Source organism: Pezoporus flaviventris, unplaced genomic scaffold (assembly GCF_033815535.1).
Source record: "Pezoporus flaviventris isolate CSIRO_AGI_PZ_B2104156 unplaced genomic scaffold, CSIRO_AGI_Pfla_v1 ptg000037l, whole genome shotgun sequence".
NCBI classification, from domain to species: Eukaryota; Metazoa; Chordata; class Aves; order Psittaciformes; family Psittacidae; genus Pezoporus; species Pezoporus flaviventris.
In genome coordinates this window covers 222,531-242,494 of record NW_026892585.1, presented here as the reverse complement: position 1 = coordinate 242,494, position 19,964 = coordinate 222,531, and the positions used below count along the sequence as shown (strand labels likewise).

Genomic DNA, 19,964 nt, shown 5'->3' with positions numbered 1-19,964 from the left:
AGCACCTTTGGACCATGCTCTGGCAGCAATCTGCAGCTTTATTTTCACTTGCTTCCTGACCTTGGCTTTTGACAGGGCACTTGAGGTTGCTGATGGGCTTCCTTAGGTACTTGACAGGATGGATAAGGGAGTTGATCAGTTCATGCCAGCTAAGGGGGAGCTTTGCAATCAAGTGCCTCTGCCCTTTGAAGCGGTGTTTCGTGTTAAAGGGAAGCCAAGCTGGAATGGGGATGAATTCATCAGAACTTGTTTCTTGAATAGTAGAAACTGGAGACCTCAAAGGGAACCCCTAACTGCTTCTAATGACTCTTTGTGTTGGATGCAGTCTCTCTCCCATCCTTTGGGTACATAAAGACTGGTGTTCCAACTGCTGCAAGCAAAGATTGACTCTGTCAAGGAGAGCTTTGTTCTTATCTTAAGGGAAAATAGCATCATTTGAAAAAGCTTCCTATGATTTGTAAGATTCTCTCAAGACCTTTTCCTTGCATATGACAATAAAGTTTATTTCCAGCTGCCATAGTTACCTACAGGGTTTGGATGCCCAGTTCTTAGAAAATGTCTTGGTAACTGGGTATCAAAATACCAGTACCAAATCTGGTACTCCTGTCTTTAGCTCCTGTAAGAGGAGAAGTCAGCTATTGGTTGAGATAGTTTAAAATATCTCTTAGAATGATTTATATAATTGCTGTTTCATAACTGGGATGCAGAGCCTCGACCTTGATGAATTGGTTACTCTGCCTCGAAAAAGTACCGTGCAGAAGAAGGGGCTGGCAGCAGGGAGAGTATCTCCGTGTGTCACAACTCTCAGTTGGTCGTTCTGTAGTCAAATACAACTCCAATTCCTGACTTGAAAATGAGATGCCTACTTTAATGTTTTACTCTGCATTAGCACTTCACAGAGAGTGGAACTTGGTCAGGTTTTTCTGTCCATTTTCACATCAAAATGATCCAAACAAGTGACATAATGAACACAGCCCTGCTCAGAGAATCAGATCTGTTCCCTTCGCTGTTTTCCCTCTGTATTTTGGTGGTGGTGCAGTTAATTTTGTTAGGATGAGTGGGTTTTTTTGTTGGTTTTAATTTTAATTTTGGGGTGTTTTGTTTGAAGCTTTTGAATTCTGTCCTCTGCTTTAAGTGATGCTGGGACAGGAAGAGAACGCAGATGATGCAGTTGAGTTTACTGTGGGTTTCTCATCGACTGTCACTTCACATGCTCAGCTCCTGTTTATCAAAGCATTAAGGCTTACTGTGTAAAGCCATTCTGATCCTAATTTCCCTTGGAATTGATAGGAAAGTGAGCACCCAGCCACTTCTTTTGTATGTGGCTATGTATGTCCTGGTAGGGCTATGCAGATATTAAGATTGCTGAACAAATAGTTTTAGCCTGAACAAGACGTATCCATGTGACAGGTCTTCATGTGAAAGTGCAAAGCAGTGAGGTCGGTTATTTCTGGAGGGGAGGTTGTGTTTCTGTGAGCTTGCATTGCTTTTATCAGTAGAGTTTTGATAGATGAGTGCAGGATTATTTGGGGATGTTGAAAGCCCTCCCTGTGCGTGGTGCTCAGTAAGCAGAGAACAGCAAATAACTCAGATTTGGACTCCTGTTGCTGCTTGTCTCTTTTCAAGATGGGTCTGTCTTTTCCTTCAAGTCTGGTAATGGAGTTTCTTTTTAATCCAGTTTTCCTCTCTCTAGAACTGAGCATGCCTTATTTATCAGGGTAGACAAGCCTGTTACTTCTGGCCAGACTTGATGTTCCAGCAAGGTGGTTATGAATATGCACAGCTTGGCATGCAAGTTATCTAGTGGGTGTTTTGCATGTATATTAAGTGTGATATCTCATAGCTGTGACACACAAACCAGCTTCCTACCTTGTGTTTTGTGGTTAGAAGATGCTATGGTCCAGGGTCAGAAGAATAACTTACGTCTAGGGCAGCCTGTCCTAGGCTGAGGTTTCAGTTGTCTGTACTGTTACAGTGCTGCAGGCCCCTGGGATGAATGTGTTGTATCCCAGTGAAGTGTTTACTTCACTTGAAACATCATGGGGAGGAGCTGCTGCACCCAGGCTAATTCGTACATGTCAGGGCTTCTGAAGAGGATGGTGAGAGCAGTGTGACAAGTTGGGCACAGCCTGGATGTGCTATGTTCCTGCTGCACAGCTGATCCATGGGTTAGCCTGATGACGGAGGCATCCACAGCACCTTTGGTTTAGCGTGTGGTCAGTGCAGAGTTGCTCTGTGCGTGCACTGTCTGTATTTTGAGCATTCTGGACCCTTGGCAGCTTCAATAAAAGCCTGGGTAACCATTAAGAGAGGCAGTGCAGTACAGTGCTGCTGAGGTACCGCTGCTTGCTTTATGCAGCACAATGTGCATTATGTGCTGATGTAAATATGGCTTTGGTTCAGGGCTTGCAGGCAGCAGATACTGAAAGTCCAGAGTAGAAAAAGGCTAATATTAAGTTGTTTTTCTCCTCCTCTCTATGCATGCATGGGTTGGTTCTTTATTTTCTGTAAAGTCAGTGTACTCCCTGAGCTCCATTAGATTCAGCATAGCATGGTCCTGTTGGGGTAATGCCAACCAAGCAGCAGAGCAAACAGCAGTGCAGCAGTAGAGTAGAAGAAGAAACAGCTGTCCCTTTTTCCTTGGCATCCACAATCCAAGTTGCAGAAAGGATGTTCTGCTTCCTCACCCTCACTGCTATTCAGAACGTCACAAGCGTGGAGCAGTTTTGCTGTCCACGTGTCAGTATTTAACTGTGGATTTCACAGGCAGCTTTTCCAAGCATAGGGCATTGCCTTCCGACCTCCAAAGGGAAGACGGTGCCAAGGTCTAAGCAGAAGCAGTATAATCACATTAGTGGCTTGTAGCATGAGTACTGAAGAAGCGCTTGGGCTATTATGTTTTCTGGAAGGAGTGCATCAGACGTGAGGCAGGGCCACTGCAGTCTGTCACTTGGCTGTAAAGAGCAAATACCTGTGGTCACACAACATTCTTTTGTCTGTCTGTGCTTGCTTGGGTACTGTTCGCCCTGACTGTGCTGGTAATGGTGCATCCAAGGAAAACCCAGGCAGGCTTCTTCCCAGGAAGCTGGGTCCATGGACTGGACAGCGTGCTGAAGAGCTTCCATTGCCCATCTTCCTGCCCAGCTGTGTTGGCTCTGCAGATGGGTGTGCAGCGTGTCATTGCCACACTTCAAACGCAGCAGAGGGCCAGCCTGGTTTTAATTAACATGCCATTTGTCTGTGGTGGCTTGCAGTAAAAGTGAGGGTTCTTAATGCATGAACATGGAGCTAGACTGGACTCTGGGCAGAGTTATGGAACCAGTCGTGCTGATAAATGATCATCAACAGAGTTTTAATGTGTAACCTGGGGAGAGCTTTCGGTTTTATTGGTAACAGCAAGGGGCAGGAGGGGGGGAATTGTGTTTTGCCAAAGAGATAAATGTCAGTTTCTCTTTTGAAACGTTTGCCTTGAGCCTAGCTATCTGTAAATATTCTCCTTGCCTTTTCCAAAGTTTTCCTCACAAAAGAATACAGCTGTTCCAGTTCTTCAGTGTTGTTTTATCATGGACATCACGGTAATGTTGAAGCATAGAGTTTTTGGTACTATGAATATTGACATCAATTTGTGGTGATTTGTGCCGGCTGAAGAATCTGTGCCACTCTGTCCTTTGGCAGTGTCTGCAGTGCCTGGTTGATTGCTGCCAGGTATTCACTGGTACCTGCTATGTGGACAAGACTTGTTTCATTCTAGTGCCTTTGAGCCATGTCCACAGTTTTCTTTCTTCTGTTTCCTCCCTTTCATGACAAGATGTAAATCCTCCAACTGTTTGCATTTGTAGATAGCAAGCTACGTGAACAAATTCGCCTCGGACATCTCTATCTTGCAGCGGTCGCTAGCAATCCTGGAATCGATGGTGCTCAATAGCCATGACCTGTATCAGAAGGTGGCACAGGAGATCACAATTGGGCAGCTAATCCCACATCTACAGGGGTGAGTGTCTTCAACTGCCACCTGATACAGTGGAATTCCCTCCTCCCACCCCAAATGAGCACAGCATTTGGAAAAAGGAGTGGTATAAAGACAGGAAACCTCCTGTCCAACTCCTGCATCCGCTATATGTGAGTGGTGCTTTAAGGATGTGATTGATTCCACCATTCTTGAGCGCTGAGCCTGGACCCATTACTTAACTTGTACATGGTTAACATTAGGTGCAAACAGTCCCTCCATTTCTACCTTCAGAAATGCAGCTGGAAGATAATTTCTATAGCTGTGTGTACTCAAGTTGTTCTCTCATGTTTATAATTTCCTTCCAAACAGGACAGACCAAGAAATCCAGACATACACCATTGCAGTAATCAATGCACTCTTCCTTAAAGCACCGGATGACAAGAGGCAGGTAAGTTGTTCCTACATATCTGTTGTGTGTCATATTCATACCTGCAGTTGTCCCAGTGTCGTGGTTTAAGCCCAGCCGGTAACTCAGGACCACGCAGCCACTCTCTCACTCCCCCCATCTTTCCCCCTGCTCCCAGAGGGATGGGGAGGAGAAGGGAAAGAATGTGACTCCCACAGGTTGAGATAAGAGCAGCCCAGTAACTAAGGTATAACACAAACCACTACTGCTGACACCAATGATAATAATGGTAAGGGAAATAACAAGGGGAGAGAACACAACCGCTCACCACCTGCCAACTGATACCCAGCCCGACCGAGCAGTGATCTAACCCTTCCAGGTGACTGCCCCCAGTTTATATAGTGGGCATGACGTGCTGTGGTATGGAATACCTCTTTGGTCAGTTTGGGTCAGGTCCTGTCTCTGCTTCCTCCCGGCTTCCCCTCCTCCCTGGCAGAGCATGAGGCTCACAAAGTCCTTGGTCAGACTAAACATTACTGAGCAGCAACTAAAACATCGGTGTTATCAGCGCTGTTCCCAGGCTGAAAGTCAAAACACAGCACTGCACCAGCTACTGAGAGGAAGAGAAATGACTGCTGCTGCTGAACCCAGGGCACTCAGTCGCACTTTTCCTGCAGATAATTCAATCTGAAACTTATTCATTTGCTTCATGCTGCTATATGATTTTTTTTTATTGGAGCTGCCTCCATCTTGCACCAGTATCAGTAGGGATTAAGCATTCTTCTGTGCTTTTGTAGGTCCCTGTAACCTCACATGAACCATATTGACTGTGGCTGGCTGTAGTATTTGTTGTACTAAAGTCTTTGCCAGCACAGCTTGTAAAACCAGGCTATTTTTTGGTAAACTGTTTCCCCCAGGATCTTATAATAAAGAGCGTGTTCCTTTTGGGCATGGAAACATCTTGCCATGTGAGCATTTAGTGACTTTTATAGTGGCCTATTTTAAGTTAACTTCAGTGCCAGAGATCAGGAGTCTCAAAAGGAAATATTTCAGGCTTACTGGTTGCTGTTTAAGGAGGATGGAATGCAATGTGTTATGGGATAGAGAAGCTTTAGCCATGTTTATGAAGTCATTAGTCTGTGTCAAAACACATTTGTCATTCATTTATGTAACACTTCGGTCACCAAGAATAGTGATGATAACTCCTGGGGTGACATCCAGTTAGTGTCCAGAGTTCATTGACTTTACTGAGACCTGCTGCTCAGTTCTGGCAGGGACTCTCCGTAGATGTATTTATGGGTTTAAACGCTGGAGGTTGTTTAACCAAACATCAAAGCCCTCATGGGTCATTCTTCTGTTTTGCTTCAAAAGTATTTTTAAACTGGAAAACAGGGGAAAGTAAAACCATGATTTAATTAAAACAAAGGCAGATTGTTTGTTCCCATTCCTCTTTTTCTTCTCCCTCCAACACAGTCCTCAGTTATTAAGGGCATAAGGCACCTCACGAAGAAAAACTGGAATAAAGGTTTTCTTTCAGTTTTGGCATAAAACCAGATCAGCAGAATATAATGACGTGGTTTGGCTTGAAGGCTCGTAGCTCTAACACTTGCAGGAAACATCCTTCAGCCTTTAATAATCTATAATAACTAGTTGGAATCTGTTAGGTTTCACTTTATGTTGTGTTTAATTATTAAACCGTACATTGAAGAAGGTTGATGCCCATTAGCTTCAGGGTAAGGGTAACTGGCATTGTTTACTCTAGGGATGCTGCAGAGGGACTCCTCATTAGGGACTGTAGTGATAGGACAAGGGGTAACGAGTTCAAACTGAAACAGGGGAAGTTTCGATTGGATCTAAGGAGGAAATTCTTTCCTGTGAGGGTGGTGAGGCACTGGAATGGGTTGCCCAGGGAGGTTGTGAATGCTCCATCCCTGGCAGTGTTCAAGGCCAGGCTGGTCAAGGCCTTGGGTGAGATGGTTTAGTGTGAGGTGTCCCTGCCCATGGCAGGGGGGTTAGAACTGGATGATCTTAAGGTCCTTTCCAACCCTAATTATTCTACAATTCTATGGTTCTATGATTCTGTCTTTCTAAGACAATGAACTGAGGTGATGAAGTCTCATGTAGTTACCTGATGGTGGATACTCCAAAGCTTCAGTGCTCACCACTAATGGGGTTAGGAGTGAGAAACTGCACCAAACCCTTTATGACCCCTGAAGCTTTGGCCCCATCTCTGCTGCTGTCTTATGGAGACCAGCATGATGTGGAGCATTGAAATGGTACTGGGAATGGGGGAAACACTTTTTTGGCAATTCTCTGCATTTTTGCAGACGTGTTGCTATGGGAAATGAGGTGGCAATTTTGTCAAATAATTCCTGTTCTCCTCTGCTACTACAATACTTCCTTTAGAAGAGAGAGCTCTGCTAATAGCCATAGAGCCTGCTGGGAGAGAAGGTTGATTTGGATGCAGTAATTGGTTTTGTGAATGCTTGTTGCTCTGATCAGGTTTTGGTCCAGTGACAAAAACCAATACCCCAATAACAGCTTTTTGAATTGCCGGTATAAGAGAAAAGTGACAATTTGATAATCCTCTCCAAAGAGTCAGATAAAAGCATTCCCTTTTTTTTTGCCTGGAATGGAGACAAGGCTACCTCATCTGCTTCAGCTGTCCATGTTTTGGCAGTGGATATGCTTTGACAAAACCAGCCAGTCTGTTCCCTGTGACATGAAGTAAATGATGTGCTTGGCACTCCCCCTGCAGCTCAGCTGAGCATTTCCAAGTGATGGAAGCATGTGTATCATTCATTCCTTTGATGTTAAGGGGAGTTGAAACCTGCTCAGCCAGAAAAGGCTTAAAACTAAAGCTGTTTCTCTTGTCTTTGGTCCCTTCTCCCTTCCTTATAATGCCCATGTTCTGTTGCAGCACCCTGTATCTGGTCTAAAGAAAACAGTCAACATGCATGGCTGCATGCTGTCTCACACTTAGAATTAAGCATGTGTCACCGTTGATGTGCTGTGCTGTGTAAGGCTGTGACACATGAGCTCCATTTCCAGTCAATGATTTACTAATTCCAGACATTACCCCCTTGTGTATGTATCAGCAGTGTCTCAATAGCAGTGTGCAATGTTATCTAAATCCTTTTGTAGTACATTAAAAATAATTGTATTATAATAATTGCTATAAGCTGTATGCATCCCATATGCTAGTGTATGTCCACATGCACACATACATATACTTCTATATTGATGGAAAGGATGATGAAACTTAAAAATGGGACGTGAGGTATGGTTGAGAATAGACTGTCGTGATTGACAAGTGTAAAATATTCCCTCCTGTGCATTGTAGGACAGGCTGCAGCATGGGCAGAAAGAAACCCGGAGAGGGGCTTTGGACAAGGGCCTGCAGGGACAGGCCAAGGGGAATGGCTTTAACCTGCCCGAGGGGAGACTGAGCTGAGCTCTTAGGCAGAAGCTCTTCCCTTTGAGGGTGCTGAGGCACTGGCACAGGGTGCCCAGAGAAGCTGTGGCTGCCCCATCCCTGGCAGTGTTCAAGGGCAGGTTGGACACAGGGGCTTGGAGCAAGCTGCTCCAGTGGAAGGGGTCCCTGCCCGTGGCAGGGGTTGGAGCTGGAGGAGCTTTGAGGTGCCTTCAACCCAAACCAGGCTGGGATCCTGTGATTGCTACCAAAATCCAGGCGAGAAATGCCATTTGCTGCAATGAAGCAGTGTATCAGCTATATGATCATATGCATTGCTTTGGGGGTCACAAACTCAAATTTACTGCGAGAAAAGGGGCAAAGAAAATGAAAAATATGTCAAAAGCTGAGGACTTTAGTAATCCAAAACCAGCAATGAAAGGCCTCAGAAGAGCCCTCTGTGGCTTAAACAGCATTTACACACACTTGTTCAAGCACAGCCATCGCCTGCAGACACAGAACGAAGCATGGAATGGAAGCCAGCCAGGACATTAAAACAAGACATCAAATGAGATGCTTATTTAAAGTCATCTGCTCTGACTTTCACTCAATTCATCAGCCTGCAACTCAGAACTGCTTCGTTATAGCAAATGCTATTTCTCACTGATATAGCTGATACACTGCTTCATTTAATTTATAAGTAGCACTGCTGAAACAGGAGCATAAAACAGTTTAAGTTGCTGTTCTCATAGGTATGGCATAAAAATACCTGCTTCTGGCTAATTTTTGTTTTTATTTCAAACTTAATCAGGAAATGGCAAACATTCTGGCACAAAAGCAGCTTCGCTCCATCATCTTAACTGTAAGTATATCAGTTTCACAAGTTATTTTTCACTAGCAGAGAGAAAAGGTGACTCCAGTTTTGGTGATCATTGCTTTTGTCTTAGTGCATTTCAGTTACGCTTGTATTTTGATCTGTTTTGAAGCCTGTAGTACACAGATAAAGGTTTGGTTGTTGAATAGGTTGAAAACTGGTTGCCAGAAAGGGTGTTTTTCCAGGCAAATAAATAGTAATTTCTTCATGAAAATATAGCACTGAATACTTCTTTTTTTAGTTCTTCAAGATTATTTTGTCCTGTTATAAAGTTGCACACATTTTGTCTCCACTTGCACAAAAGAAGCATAAAATACAGCACAGGGTGAAGCTAATGAATGTAACATAAAAGACTTGCATCTGCTGTCGTGGAAAACCAAAGGGATTTAACTTTGACCTTAGAGTGGCTATATCTCTAAGGGAACAAGGGAAAGAACTCTTTCTGTGTTATGAGATCCTGGGCAGTGTAAACCAAACCAAACAAGCCCTTGCTCCCCCTCATTCACTATCATGGTTTCAGGGATCCACACAAAACCCGTCAGGATTTGTTTCAGAAGGCATGCTTTTACCCTGCTGTGTCCATAGCAGGTTTGGTGTAAGCACATGGTAACGTTCTCAGGTGTTCATTTACTATCATAAAATGCTCCAGTGCCTTTTGGCAGACAGCTCCTTTTATCCTCTGAAACTGTACGGTCTCAGTTGCTGTCTCCATCTCCTAAACTTGGTGGGTTTTGGCACACCAGGGATGTTTCAGTTCGTCAGTTTGGTATCTGCTTTCTGGATGGGCCTAATTCTGCACACATGGGACATTGCATGAATGTATTTCTAAGCATCATCCTCCTACAGAATGGAGTTACCTGGTAGAGGTAAGATTGTGGTGCGATGTTTGATGCTGACTCCTGCATCCGGAGCCCTGTTGTATCTCTGTGTTCGCTGGCTGTGTTTGCAGCCTGAATACTTTTCTGTTCAGGCAGTCACTCTCTTAAATGATTTCTTGATATATTCATTTTATTTTCATACAGAGCTCTGAGGCTCTTGGGAAGGAGTTAATTTTTCTTCAGTGCCTTCTCAGGACTGTTTGATGCCACTTCTCAACATGGGCATAGGCTCTATCTAGTGGCGAGGAGGAGAAAGTTTAAGCACGTTGTGATTGTAAAGTCCTGCCCGTTAAAGTTCCTCATCTAGTGCCTAAATCAGTAGTGCTTGTCCTGGTTTGATTTTTCCTTCTTTTGCACTGTTGCATAGTGTACCTGCTTACAGAAATGGAAACACCTGAGTGCGTGTGCTGTGATTTTCGGATAAGATGGCATTCACTGGGGTCTCTCCTTCTTTGCAGCATGTTATCAGGGCACAGAGGGCCATCAATAATGAAATGGCACACCAGCTTTATGTTCTTCAAGTGCTTACCTTTAACCTTCTGGAAGATAGAATGATGACAAAAATGGATCCACAAGATCAGGTAAGCATCTGGCATGATCTGGTCAGAACGGGAAGAGGGCCACTGCTCATTGGTGTACCTAAAACTCTTCATGGAGGAGGAGGCACTGGGAATGTTTGCACCATTCATTCATTCATTCTGTTATGAAGCAGGTTATGTTTTCTGGTTGTTAGAAGATGTACTGGCTATTGCATTCCATGTGCAAAGGTACGACAAAACGGCCAGGCTTTTCTCCGTAGCAGATGGCTTCATGAGCTGAATTGGGTGTCATCCTGAGCTAAAACTCCAGGCAGCAGGCCAGCATTTGTTTCTTCTGTGTACTTCTCAGAAGCAGCATAGATGTGTGGTCCTTTGTAAAAGTGCTTCTGTAGAGCTGGAATGAATATTTAAATGGAAACTCTCTGGCCTGATAGAGTTGAAGGTAATTTGTACTACTGAAAACCTGCTTTTGTTACTGGGCACCTAAGTAATAGTTGTTCATTTGTTTATTGCTGGCTGTGTCCAAACACCAGCTTTAACATTGTCATTGTGCTAAGAGAGACACTTGCTTAAGAGATTCAGGTTGAAATATTGAGTCGATGAGCCATAAGGAAGATGGGTCTTGTTACTTTAATTTTTGTGGCCTTTTCCTTTAGGGCAGACAACAAGGGGGAGCTTGATTTCAGTTATAAGAGGAAGTTAAGACCTGCTGGTAATTTGGAGGAGGTGGGAGGGCGAGATGGTTGTAAACATGAGTAACCTCATGCTATAGGATTTCACCCTGCCTGTTTCTTGAGGCAGGAAGGTTGGGCTCTTGGGGACGGGCGCACAGTTAACTGGTGCCTGTCTCCATGGACAGTGACTGACAGAGTGGCGTTAGTAGTGATGCTGGGGTGGTTGTCACTGTCTTGAGACATTTCCAGTGGTGTGTAAGTGCAGTGATTCCTCTCTTGCCCATTGCTGTGCTAGCAAATGTGCGCAGTTACCAAAAGGAATGCCGAGAGCTGAGCCATTTCAGTTTTAGACAGCAAAGTGCTGAAGTACCAGCCGAATTTGGGACGTGTGTGATCTCTTGGCTCCTGTAGTTTCATGCCTGTGGTTAAAATGAAGTGTGCAGTCCAGTTTCTGGAAGTCAGCACTTGAGCATCTGCATGTGAACCCCACCAAATGTGAGGACTTTGCAAAATGGGAACCACAAAGTTATTTTGCTGACTGTCTCTGAGTATGAGGTAGGGAATTCAGGCAAAGAAAGGTTGGGCAGTGGAGGCGAAACAGTGTTCTGAAACAGCTTCTGTGATATTGGTTATTAAAGTGAGAGGTTTGAACCCATTTTTTAACCTTGTTTTATCACAGGCTCAGCGGGATATCATCTTTGAACTCCGACGAATCGCATTTGATGCAGAATCTGAGCCTAACAATAGCAGTGGCAGCATTGAGAAACGCAAATCCATGTATACTCGAGACTATAAAAAACTGGGATTTATTGTGAGTATTTCTGTGTGGTGGTGCACTGAAAGTGGGTGAGGGCATCCATTGTGCATCTTGTAACCAGTCACTTCTCTTACTCGCTCTTCTGGCTATTTCCTCCTGTAATGCTACAGAGTGTTTTGGTTGTCTAGAGATCAATGATGGTGCCGATAGGGTTGAGTGTTTATGCCTATGAATCACAGGGAACACCAGCAAGGCAGGTAACATGGTGGGAATCTGTACAGACCACACAGCCAGGGTGAAGAGGAAGGTGAAATATTCTATAAACAGCTAGGAGAAGTCTGAAAGAACACTGTGTTCAGCTCCGGGCCTCTCACTGCAAGAGAGACAGTGTGGTAATGGAGAACAGCAGAGCTGGTGCAGGGCCTGGAGCACAAGTGTGATGGGGAAGGGCTGAGGGACCTGGGGGGTTCAGTCTGGAGAAGAGAAGGCTCAGGGGGGACCTGATGTCTCCCTACAAGTGGCTGACAGGAGGATGGAGCCAGGAGGGGCTGGGCTCTGCTCCCAAGGAACAAGGGATGGGACAAGAGGAAACGGCCTCAAGCTGCACCAGGGCAGGTTTAGATGGAGCTGAGGAACAATTCCTGCCCCAGAGGGTGCTCAGGCATTGGAACAGGCTGCCCAGGGCAGGGCTGCAGTCACCGTCCCTGGAGGTGTGTAGGTGTGATGCTTAGGGATGGGATTTAGTGGTGGTGTGGCAGTACTGTGTTATCAGTTGGCCTTTTGATGAACTTAAAGGTCTTTTCCAACCTCAGTGATTCTGTGATTCTAATTGGAAGAAATAATTACCTGTGGTTGAAGCACGTGGTTTTTCATGGCGTTCCATAACCCTTGATTTGCTGTGTTTATATGGCTTGATACTATTTGGAGTACCTCATCTTAAGAGAAAGCTACTCACTAGTTTGTAGTAGTTCACAGCAGAGGGCACTAGCATCATACCAGATGCAGGCTGTTCACAAGAGTTCAAGAGCTCACTTGCATGGGTACAGTCATTTCAGCCTTAGAAATAGTAGAAAGAGCTGTTCTGCACTGTGAATTTCCATTTCTCAGTTGAATGCCAGAAGATATTTGATGCTTAGGCTAGATGAAACCACTTGGGCAATAAAAATTTACTTAATTTGCCTTACAGTTTGTTATACAGTGTGCTGTAAATAGTTTCTTTTCTGTCTGGCACTTACTGGTCAGATGCGTTTTCCCTCTGAAGTAATAGTTTGTTCCTGTGTTTGAATGTTTTCAGGCTCGTATGGGCTCTGTGACAGGGATGCTTTCTTGCAGTCTGGATTTCTTTAGTTTTCTGTGGGGCTTTCTTTGTTCTCCAGTCTCTGCAGATCTGGAAAAGGTGAGGTTTAGTCGATGTCCAATGAGAAGAACTTAGGTTTGACTCCCAGCTCAGGCCGTGCTCTGCAGATGTGAGCAGCAGCAGCAAAGCATCAATCTGTTTCCAAACCCAAGGCAGAAATACAGAAATCCCAAACCTCGCTCTCGCACCCATCCTGTGCTTGGTGCTGTTAGGGCCCAGAGGTGTGTGACCTACTGCATTCTTTCCCATAACCATAGCTTCGTTGGTTTAAGTTACTGTTTGCCACACATTAGAGCAAGCTGCTCTAGTGGAAGGGGTCCCTGCCCATGGTAGGGGTTGGAGCTGGGTGAGCTTTAAGGTCCCTTCAACCCAAACCAGTCTGGGATTTTGTGACTCCATAGCTTCTCAGCCGGGTGCGATCATCAGGCTGTTTTCTGCTGGTCCGGAGTGGTAACAGAAGGATGCAAGAGGATTACTGGTGGTTGGAGGCAGTAGGTTTAAAATGGCTGGGAGAAAACCTGAGAAACTTTATTCTATTAACAAAACCGGAGCATTGTAAGCAGAAACACCTGGTGGGATGGTGTCTGTGTGCTGGAGGAGCTGCTCACTTTATGTAAAGCTGATGCTGTTGATCTGAGCTAATAACTGCGCAGGAGGAGGCACCTGGGTCAGATGCGCTGTTAGTGACCAGCACCACAGTGACCAGCAAATCCAGATGTTAAAGCTGCTGCTGTTGTTTACCGTGCAGCTGCATGTGATTTATCAGAATGGTTTGTCAGGAGCTGTGGGCATCTAATGGTTTGCTCATTGTTAACATGGATAAGCCAGCCTTTTACTGTTTACTGCTCAGCTCCTCTTAGCTTTAGTCCTTCCAGAGGAGAGCAGGTTTAAAAGCCCATCATAGAACTGTGTATGATTTCACTGTGTGGTTTGCTTGTTGGCTGCTTGTTTGCTTTGTGCATCCCAGTTACAAACTCGTGGGGGCAGGCCAGCTCCATGGGTTTGAGTGTAGTGGGGCTGAGTGGTTTGTTCCAAGTGTATCCTAGCAGAAGAGTTCTTGTACTGCTAATGGTTTTCTGACCCCCTTCTCTTAGAGGTGGATCTTGGACATCTTTCTGTGCCATTATGTACAATAATATACCCAACAGTGATCAGACAAAGCGACATCTCTCTTCTTTTGTAATGTGGGCTTCATCTGTTTCAAGGCTTGATGGCTATAGCTGATTCCACATGGCCCCTTGTTTGATATTGAAGCGATGGTGGTTTTGTGAAACAGTGTAAATTCAATTTATTGTTAATTACTGAGAATAGGGTTGTTCGGGCTTTTTTTTAAGCCTGTGTTTCCCATCACGTGCATGCAACCAGATATGTATGCATGTTACTTAAATGTGCATATCACTCTGTTCCCTCTCCTCTCCTTCCTCATGGGTTTCTTTGCCTGTTGCAAGATTTAAAGGACTGTAAATAGCATAATGTACAAAGTATTGGTATTTCTTTAGCTACAAAGGACTGCAGACATTCTCTGCATGTGCTTTCATTAACTAAAGCCTATGAATGAATGAAAAGACAAGGGGAGGAAGGTGACTCATTTGTGAATACTGAATTATTTCCCCAAATTAAAAGCCCCTTCATACCTGAATTGTGCATACGTTGACTGATGTCGTCAGCCTGCTACACAGCCCCTGCCCGAGTGGCAATGCGATGTGTTCTTGTAAAAATGCCTTAAATCTTCCTGCATTCTGGTGCAGCTCTATCCTCTGTTTGATGTCTGTCTGGAGGAAACTGGAGGCAGAGCAGAACAGTGCCCAGGCAAGCAAAGCATCTGCATTTTGGGGAGCACAGTTCTAGTTCTAAGAGCTTCACATCCCTGTAGAGGGAGGCAAAGAAGAGTCAAAGTCAAGTGAACTGAAATTCCCCAGTGATGGATCCCATGGGTTTTTGTCTCTTTATCACCTCTCTACTAAGGGCAGATGAGGTATGTTACAGGATGAGCAGCATGGCTCTTAAGGGTGCTGCGATGTCCCAGCTACGACAGTCATCATTATTAATGAAGTTCCAAGGGAAGTATAATTCACTGCACAAATGGAGTGCCAGTCTTGCTCTGTGGGTGTGCCATGCAAGCTATAGGATGTAAGTATGAAATCCTTTACTGGAGCTGATAGTGCTTACAGCAGGAAGGAGTTTCACTCAATTCTTTTGAGTGGTGATGGATGACAGAGGCAACTGCAGCCATTAAGTGGGCTGCTTCCTGTGTGGGTTCTCTGCAGAGACACATCCTCAGGAAAACTCTAATGATTATTTTTGCCTTGCTTTTACTCGATTGCTTATAATTTAAGTAATTTGTCTTTAAAAGAAACCACGGCTGAAAGGTGTTTTAATTAATGCGCCTTCATTACAGTGGCAAGTGTTATGTCACGAAGGTTAAGTTTGGGTAAAACTGCCTGAAGTGTAACTAAAGCAATCAAAACGACGCTGTCCTAGTAGTCTTATGCTTAGAAGACTGATTCAAGCAGATCTTGTTTTCAGACCTTTCATTTTCCTTGTTAACTGTTTGGTATCACTTTCCTTTGTACAAAATGCCTGTTGAACAGCTCTGGAGTTCTCCGTAGTAAGTGGTCTTTGAACCGTTGCTCTTTGTGAGGACTGTTAATGTTTGTATGCCAGTATACCAGCTGTGCCAGCCATTATGCTTAAATAAAGAGTGCAAGTCACAGTGTACCGTACTCAACAGACTCAAAAAGAGGCTTTTCATGCCAAAATGTGACTTAGGAGCAGCTGTGATAGGATTCACAGAGGTAAAATGACTCAGGTAGGTTTTGATTCTGCTGCGTCTGACTTCCACCTCGTTGTGAGCGTTTAACCTGTGTTTATTTAGGAGGCGCAGGTTTAGATGGATTAATGGTTTTGGCTTGCTGCTCCTGCTGGCACTGTTCACGCTGTTTGCTCATGGCTGTCTCCTTGCTAGCTTGAGAATGATCCTGCTGGGCAGGATGGGCATTTGTGCCTTAGATCTTACCTGTGTAGAAGAGGCAGACTGCATTAGCGATGCTGGTGAAATGAAACCAGCTGATTGCCTGACATGTTCCAAGCTCACAAAGAGGCTTATATTTTTGCCACCGTTTAAGCTGGGGAGAGATGCCAGTTTCCTGGTGTACTTCTTTACTGCTGCAGTTCAAGCAGTGCAGAAATGGCTCACTGGCCAGGACGTGGGTGTTAGGCTTCCATTAGGAGTTTGGAAGAGCTGGAGCTGTTTGGAAAGCTGTAGCCCTTGGTTGCTCTCCAGCTGCTCTGGCTGGAGGGGTACCTGCCTCACACCCTCGTAGTTGAGCCTCTAGAAAGTCTCGTGGTATGGTCCTTAATTCCCTGCAGTACAAACCATCTGGATTAGCTCCCACCTTGTCCAGCATCAGTTTCATCTAAAGTGGACTGACTCTTCATTAGGGACTGTAGCGATAGGACAAGGGGTGATGGGTTCAAACTGAAACAGGGGAAGTTCAGGTTAGATCTGAGGAAGAAGTTCTTTAATGTGAGGGTGGTGAGGCACAGGAATGGGTTGCCCAAAGAAGCTGTGAATGCTCCATCCCTGGCAATGTTCAAGGCCAGGTTGGATGAGGCCTTGGGTGACCTGGGTTAGTGTGAGGTGTTCCTGCCCATGGCAGGGGGTTGGAACTGGATGATCTTGAGGTCCTTTCCAACCCAAACCATTTTTATTCTCTGACTTTGACTGAAAGTGTGGGACAGGAAACTTGGCAGGGCCTGCTGAGGTGGCTGCTAAATGACCTGGTAATGTCAAGTGTGGAGTAGTCATCAACTAGTGTGGCTTTTAGTTTCTTGACCCAGTCGAGGTAGGTCTGTGAGTGGATGGTTGACCTCTCATTTAGTTGTTCTGTGGTGTTCTGTAAACTTAGTGGATACTGGGAGATAGCTGGTGGTAATTCACCATGCTGAAAACGTGTAATTGAAATTACCATGTTCCACTGATTCATTTCAGATATTCCCCAGAGGGTACGTGATCTGTTACTGCGTGGTAACTTCACGTGCCCAGAAAGAATTACTTCAGTAATAAGGAGGCAGCAATCTGTGAAGTGCTGAACATGTATCCAGCTGTAAAGTCTGTGCTTGGTAACTAAAATAAAACCTGACAGGTAATTCATAGTTTTCATGTATTTGATAGGATGTGATTGCTCGAAGTTATAGCACTCATGTTAGATTCTTCTAGGCTTTCAAACTGCTGGCAGTCTGTAGGGCTTAAGATCATTGAATCCAAAGCATTAGTTCCCTGTAACTGTAAAGCTGTCATATAGGTGTGTGTAAAATACAGAGAATTATGCAAGAGCATTTTGTCTTGCTTTACAAAACAGAATTTATGTAATAATTTATTCATGGCTGAAAATATGTCGTGCTTGTCTTTTGACATGCGCTGTTAGGATTTACCTGATGAGTTCAGCTGATTTAGTCAGATTTTTGCAGTTCTGGCCATCATAGCATCCATTCCATGAGGAAACAATTCATCCCTGTGAGGGTGCTGAGGCACTGGCACAGGGTGCCCAGAGAAGCTGTGGCTGCCCCATCCCTGGCAGTGTTCAAGGCCAGGTTGGACCAGGGGCTTGGAACAACCTGCTCTAGTGGAAGGGGTCCCTGCCCGTGGCAAGGGGTTGGAACTGGATGAGCTTTAGGGTCCCTTCCAGCACAAACCAGTCTGGAATTCAGTGATTCATGACTGGGACAGATTCCTGGTGGTGGCTTATATAGATAGACCTCTTTGGTGCTTTATGTTAGATTTACACAGTAGCTCAGTGAATTAAGGGAATACAGTCATCAAATCATGATTTTTTTTTTAATCTTTATAAGGAAAATTATGTGCAGACTGTTCATAGGATTTATTTGCTATTGCAAAGGTCAGTTTTATGTTGGTGAGGTCAAACTTGATCCAGAAATGCTGTTGCTTAACATGTTATGTAGGTTGGAGTGGATTTTATTATTGGAGAATAACATTTGCAGTCTACTAATGTGTATTGCTGAACTGTCATAGAAAAATAATTAGCCAGGTAGAAGTGCTTAATATTAAATGCTAATATTTAGAAATTAGATGTTAATAGGTAGAATTTAATAAAGAAATAAATTAACCGGGCAGAAATGCTTAATATTAAATATTTGCTGAAACACAAAGGTGGAAGAAGCAGCAGTGTTTGTTTGAAGGAAAACCTGCTGTTGTTGTATGCAAACATAATTGGTGAGTTTTGATGCAAACTGCATCCAGGAGAACTATCCTGCAGTTATTTGTATGTGCTGGGGTAGTGGGGATGTGATTTAAATGATTTGCACTGAAAGTATCTGAAAAGGCTTTCTGCGTATTCTTTCAGAGATAGAGCAGTTGCAGCCGTATATTTGATATACCGGGTATATTTGATATATTGGATACTTCTGACTCGAGGTACACCGTGGTTTTATAATTGTTACTTTATTTAAATCCAGGGATCCTCCAGATCCATTTTCATTCTATTCAGTTTGTTGGTTCTTGCTTTCTCATGTCCCTGCTCATTGCTGGGGGGGTTGAACTAGGATGATCTGCGAAGGTCCCTTCCAACCCAAACTATTCTATGATAGTTTGAATTTTCATGTAAATTTTTTTAATTTAATTTAAAATACTTACTTTTCATTATTCATTTCATTGAATACAGAGAGGTTGAAAATTCCCAAGTCACCGTTCTATCTGTCTCGTTAAAGCAGACGGTCGAAGCTGTGTGCATCATCATCTCTTTGAATGCGGAGCTGTGAAATAAAAAGACAAAATTACTTCCTCGTTAAGAGTTGGAGCTGATCACCTCTTCCCAACTGCTTGTGGGGGTTTTGGTTGTTTTTTTGATGTAGCATTTTCTCATATTTGTAACTCTTGTGTAAATGAACAGATGGGAACATTTTGCCTGTAGAACTTCAGGATTATTTAGGGAAGGGGTAAATGGTAGGGTTGTGTGCTAGTTGATAGTTCTAATGTAAGTTTATCACTTCGTCATTCACTGTGAATATCACTGTGACCAGTTTTGGGAGGGTTCATTTTAGATCGACACCTCTTCAATTGGACTTTTCCTTTTCAGATGTTCTGACGTTCCTCCGTCATCAGTTCTTTTACTCCCTGGGAGCTTCTGTAGTGTTTTTGTCATACAGACGTACAGAAGTGAGGCATACAGAATAACATTTCACCTACGCTGCTTTGGGGTTGGAAAAACAGAAGTTTGCTCTTCTATGGAGAGTAGCTATTACCAGGTCTAGCACATACTGCAAGCTGCTTTCAGGACAAACTGGCATGACTTGTCGACTGATTTACACAGCTGCACGTAGCACTGATGCAAAATCTGTGAGAAGTTATCAATATCCGTCGAGACAGAAATAAATCTGTACTGTAATAGGCTAGGGATGCAGGGAATTTCATGGTTTCTGTGCTTCGGCGTATTCGCATGTTGTTAGGCATAGTGTAAGGAACGGGTGTTGCTTATTCCATCAGCAGCTATCTACAGACAGTACACCATTACTGTGATTGGGCATCTCCGTGTGAGGACACATTCTATACATCCTTCAGAGACTGCCCCGGAAGCCAGAATTAAGACAGTGGAGCCATTCAGGACAGAGAAGAGAGCTTTACACAGCTAGGACTGCAGGAGAATGCCAGGTTGCCAGAATGTAATTACTGCACTGGAATTAATCCAGAGTAATGCTGTGCAACACGCCACGTGATTTATTTACTTACTCTGTTTTAAATGGCATAAACGGACGTGGTTTGGGGTTTACATCTTACCCAAAAGAGTGACTTTTCATTCCCGCAGTACCCTACTAAGCTGGCTAACAAATTCTTGATGGGCTTGGTAACGTTAACATGTACGGTATAAAAGCATAAGCTATAAAATACCACTCAGACAGTGAAGCTGAGAGATGCATAGATGTTAGCCTGGTGTACAAAAGAAAACTCACCCAAAATTATCTCAAAATTTGAAGGTAACCAATCTGTTCCGTTTGTATTTCTTACTCTTGGTTTTTTATAAAGAGCAGAATGCAATAGGCTTTATACCAAACAGATGCAACTATTCTGCCTGAGGCGTTGTGTTCCGTGTATTTAATAAATG

General features: G+C 44.1%; 1 protein-coding gene across 2 annotated transcripts in view; it reads left to right on the top strand.

The window, feature by feature from the left end:
• The window catches only part of ELMO1 (engulfment and cell motility 1), a 222,408-nt gene that overhangs the window by 52,835 nt on the left and 149,609 nt on the right, over positions 1–19,964 (top strand). For both annotated transcript variants that reach the window (XM_061464314.1, XM_061464313.1), the window contains 5 exons: positions 3,840–3,991; positions 4,319–4,397; positions 8,579–8,629; positions 9,978–10,100; positions 11,412–11,543. In XM_061464314.1, coding sequence (XP_061320298.1) covers positions 3,840–3,991; positions 4,319–4,397; positions 8,579–8,629; positions 9,978–10,100; positions 11,412–11,543 — 537 coding nt within the window. The remainder of the gene's footprint in view (positions 1–3,839; positions 3,992–4,318; positions 4,398–8,578; positions 8,630–9,977; positions 10,101–11,411; positions 11,544–19,964) is intronic.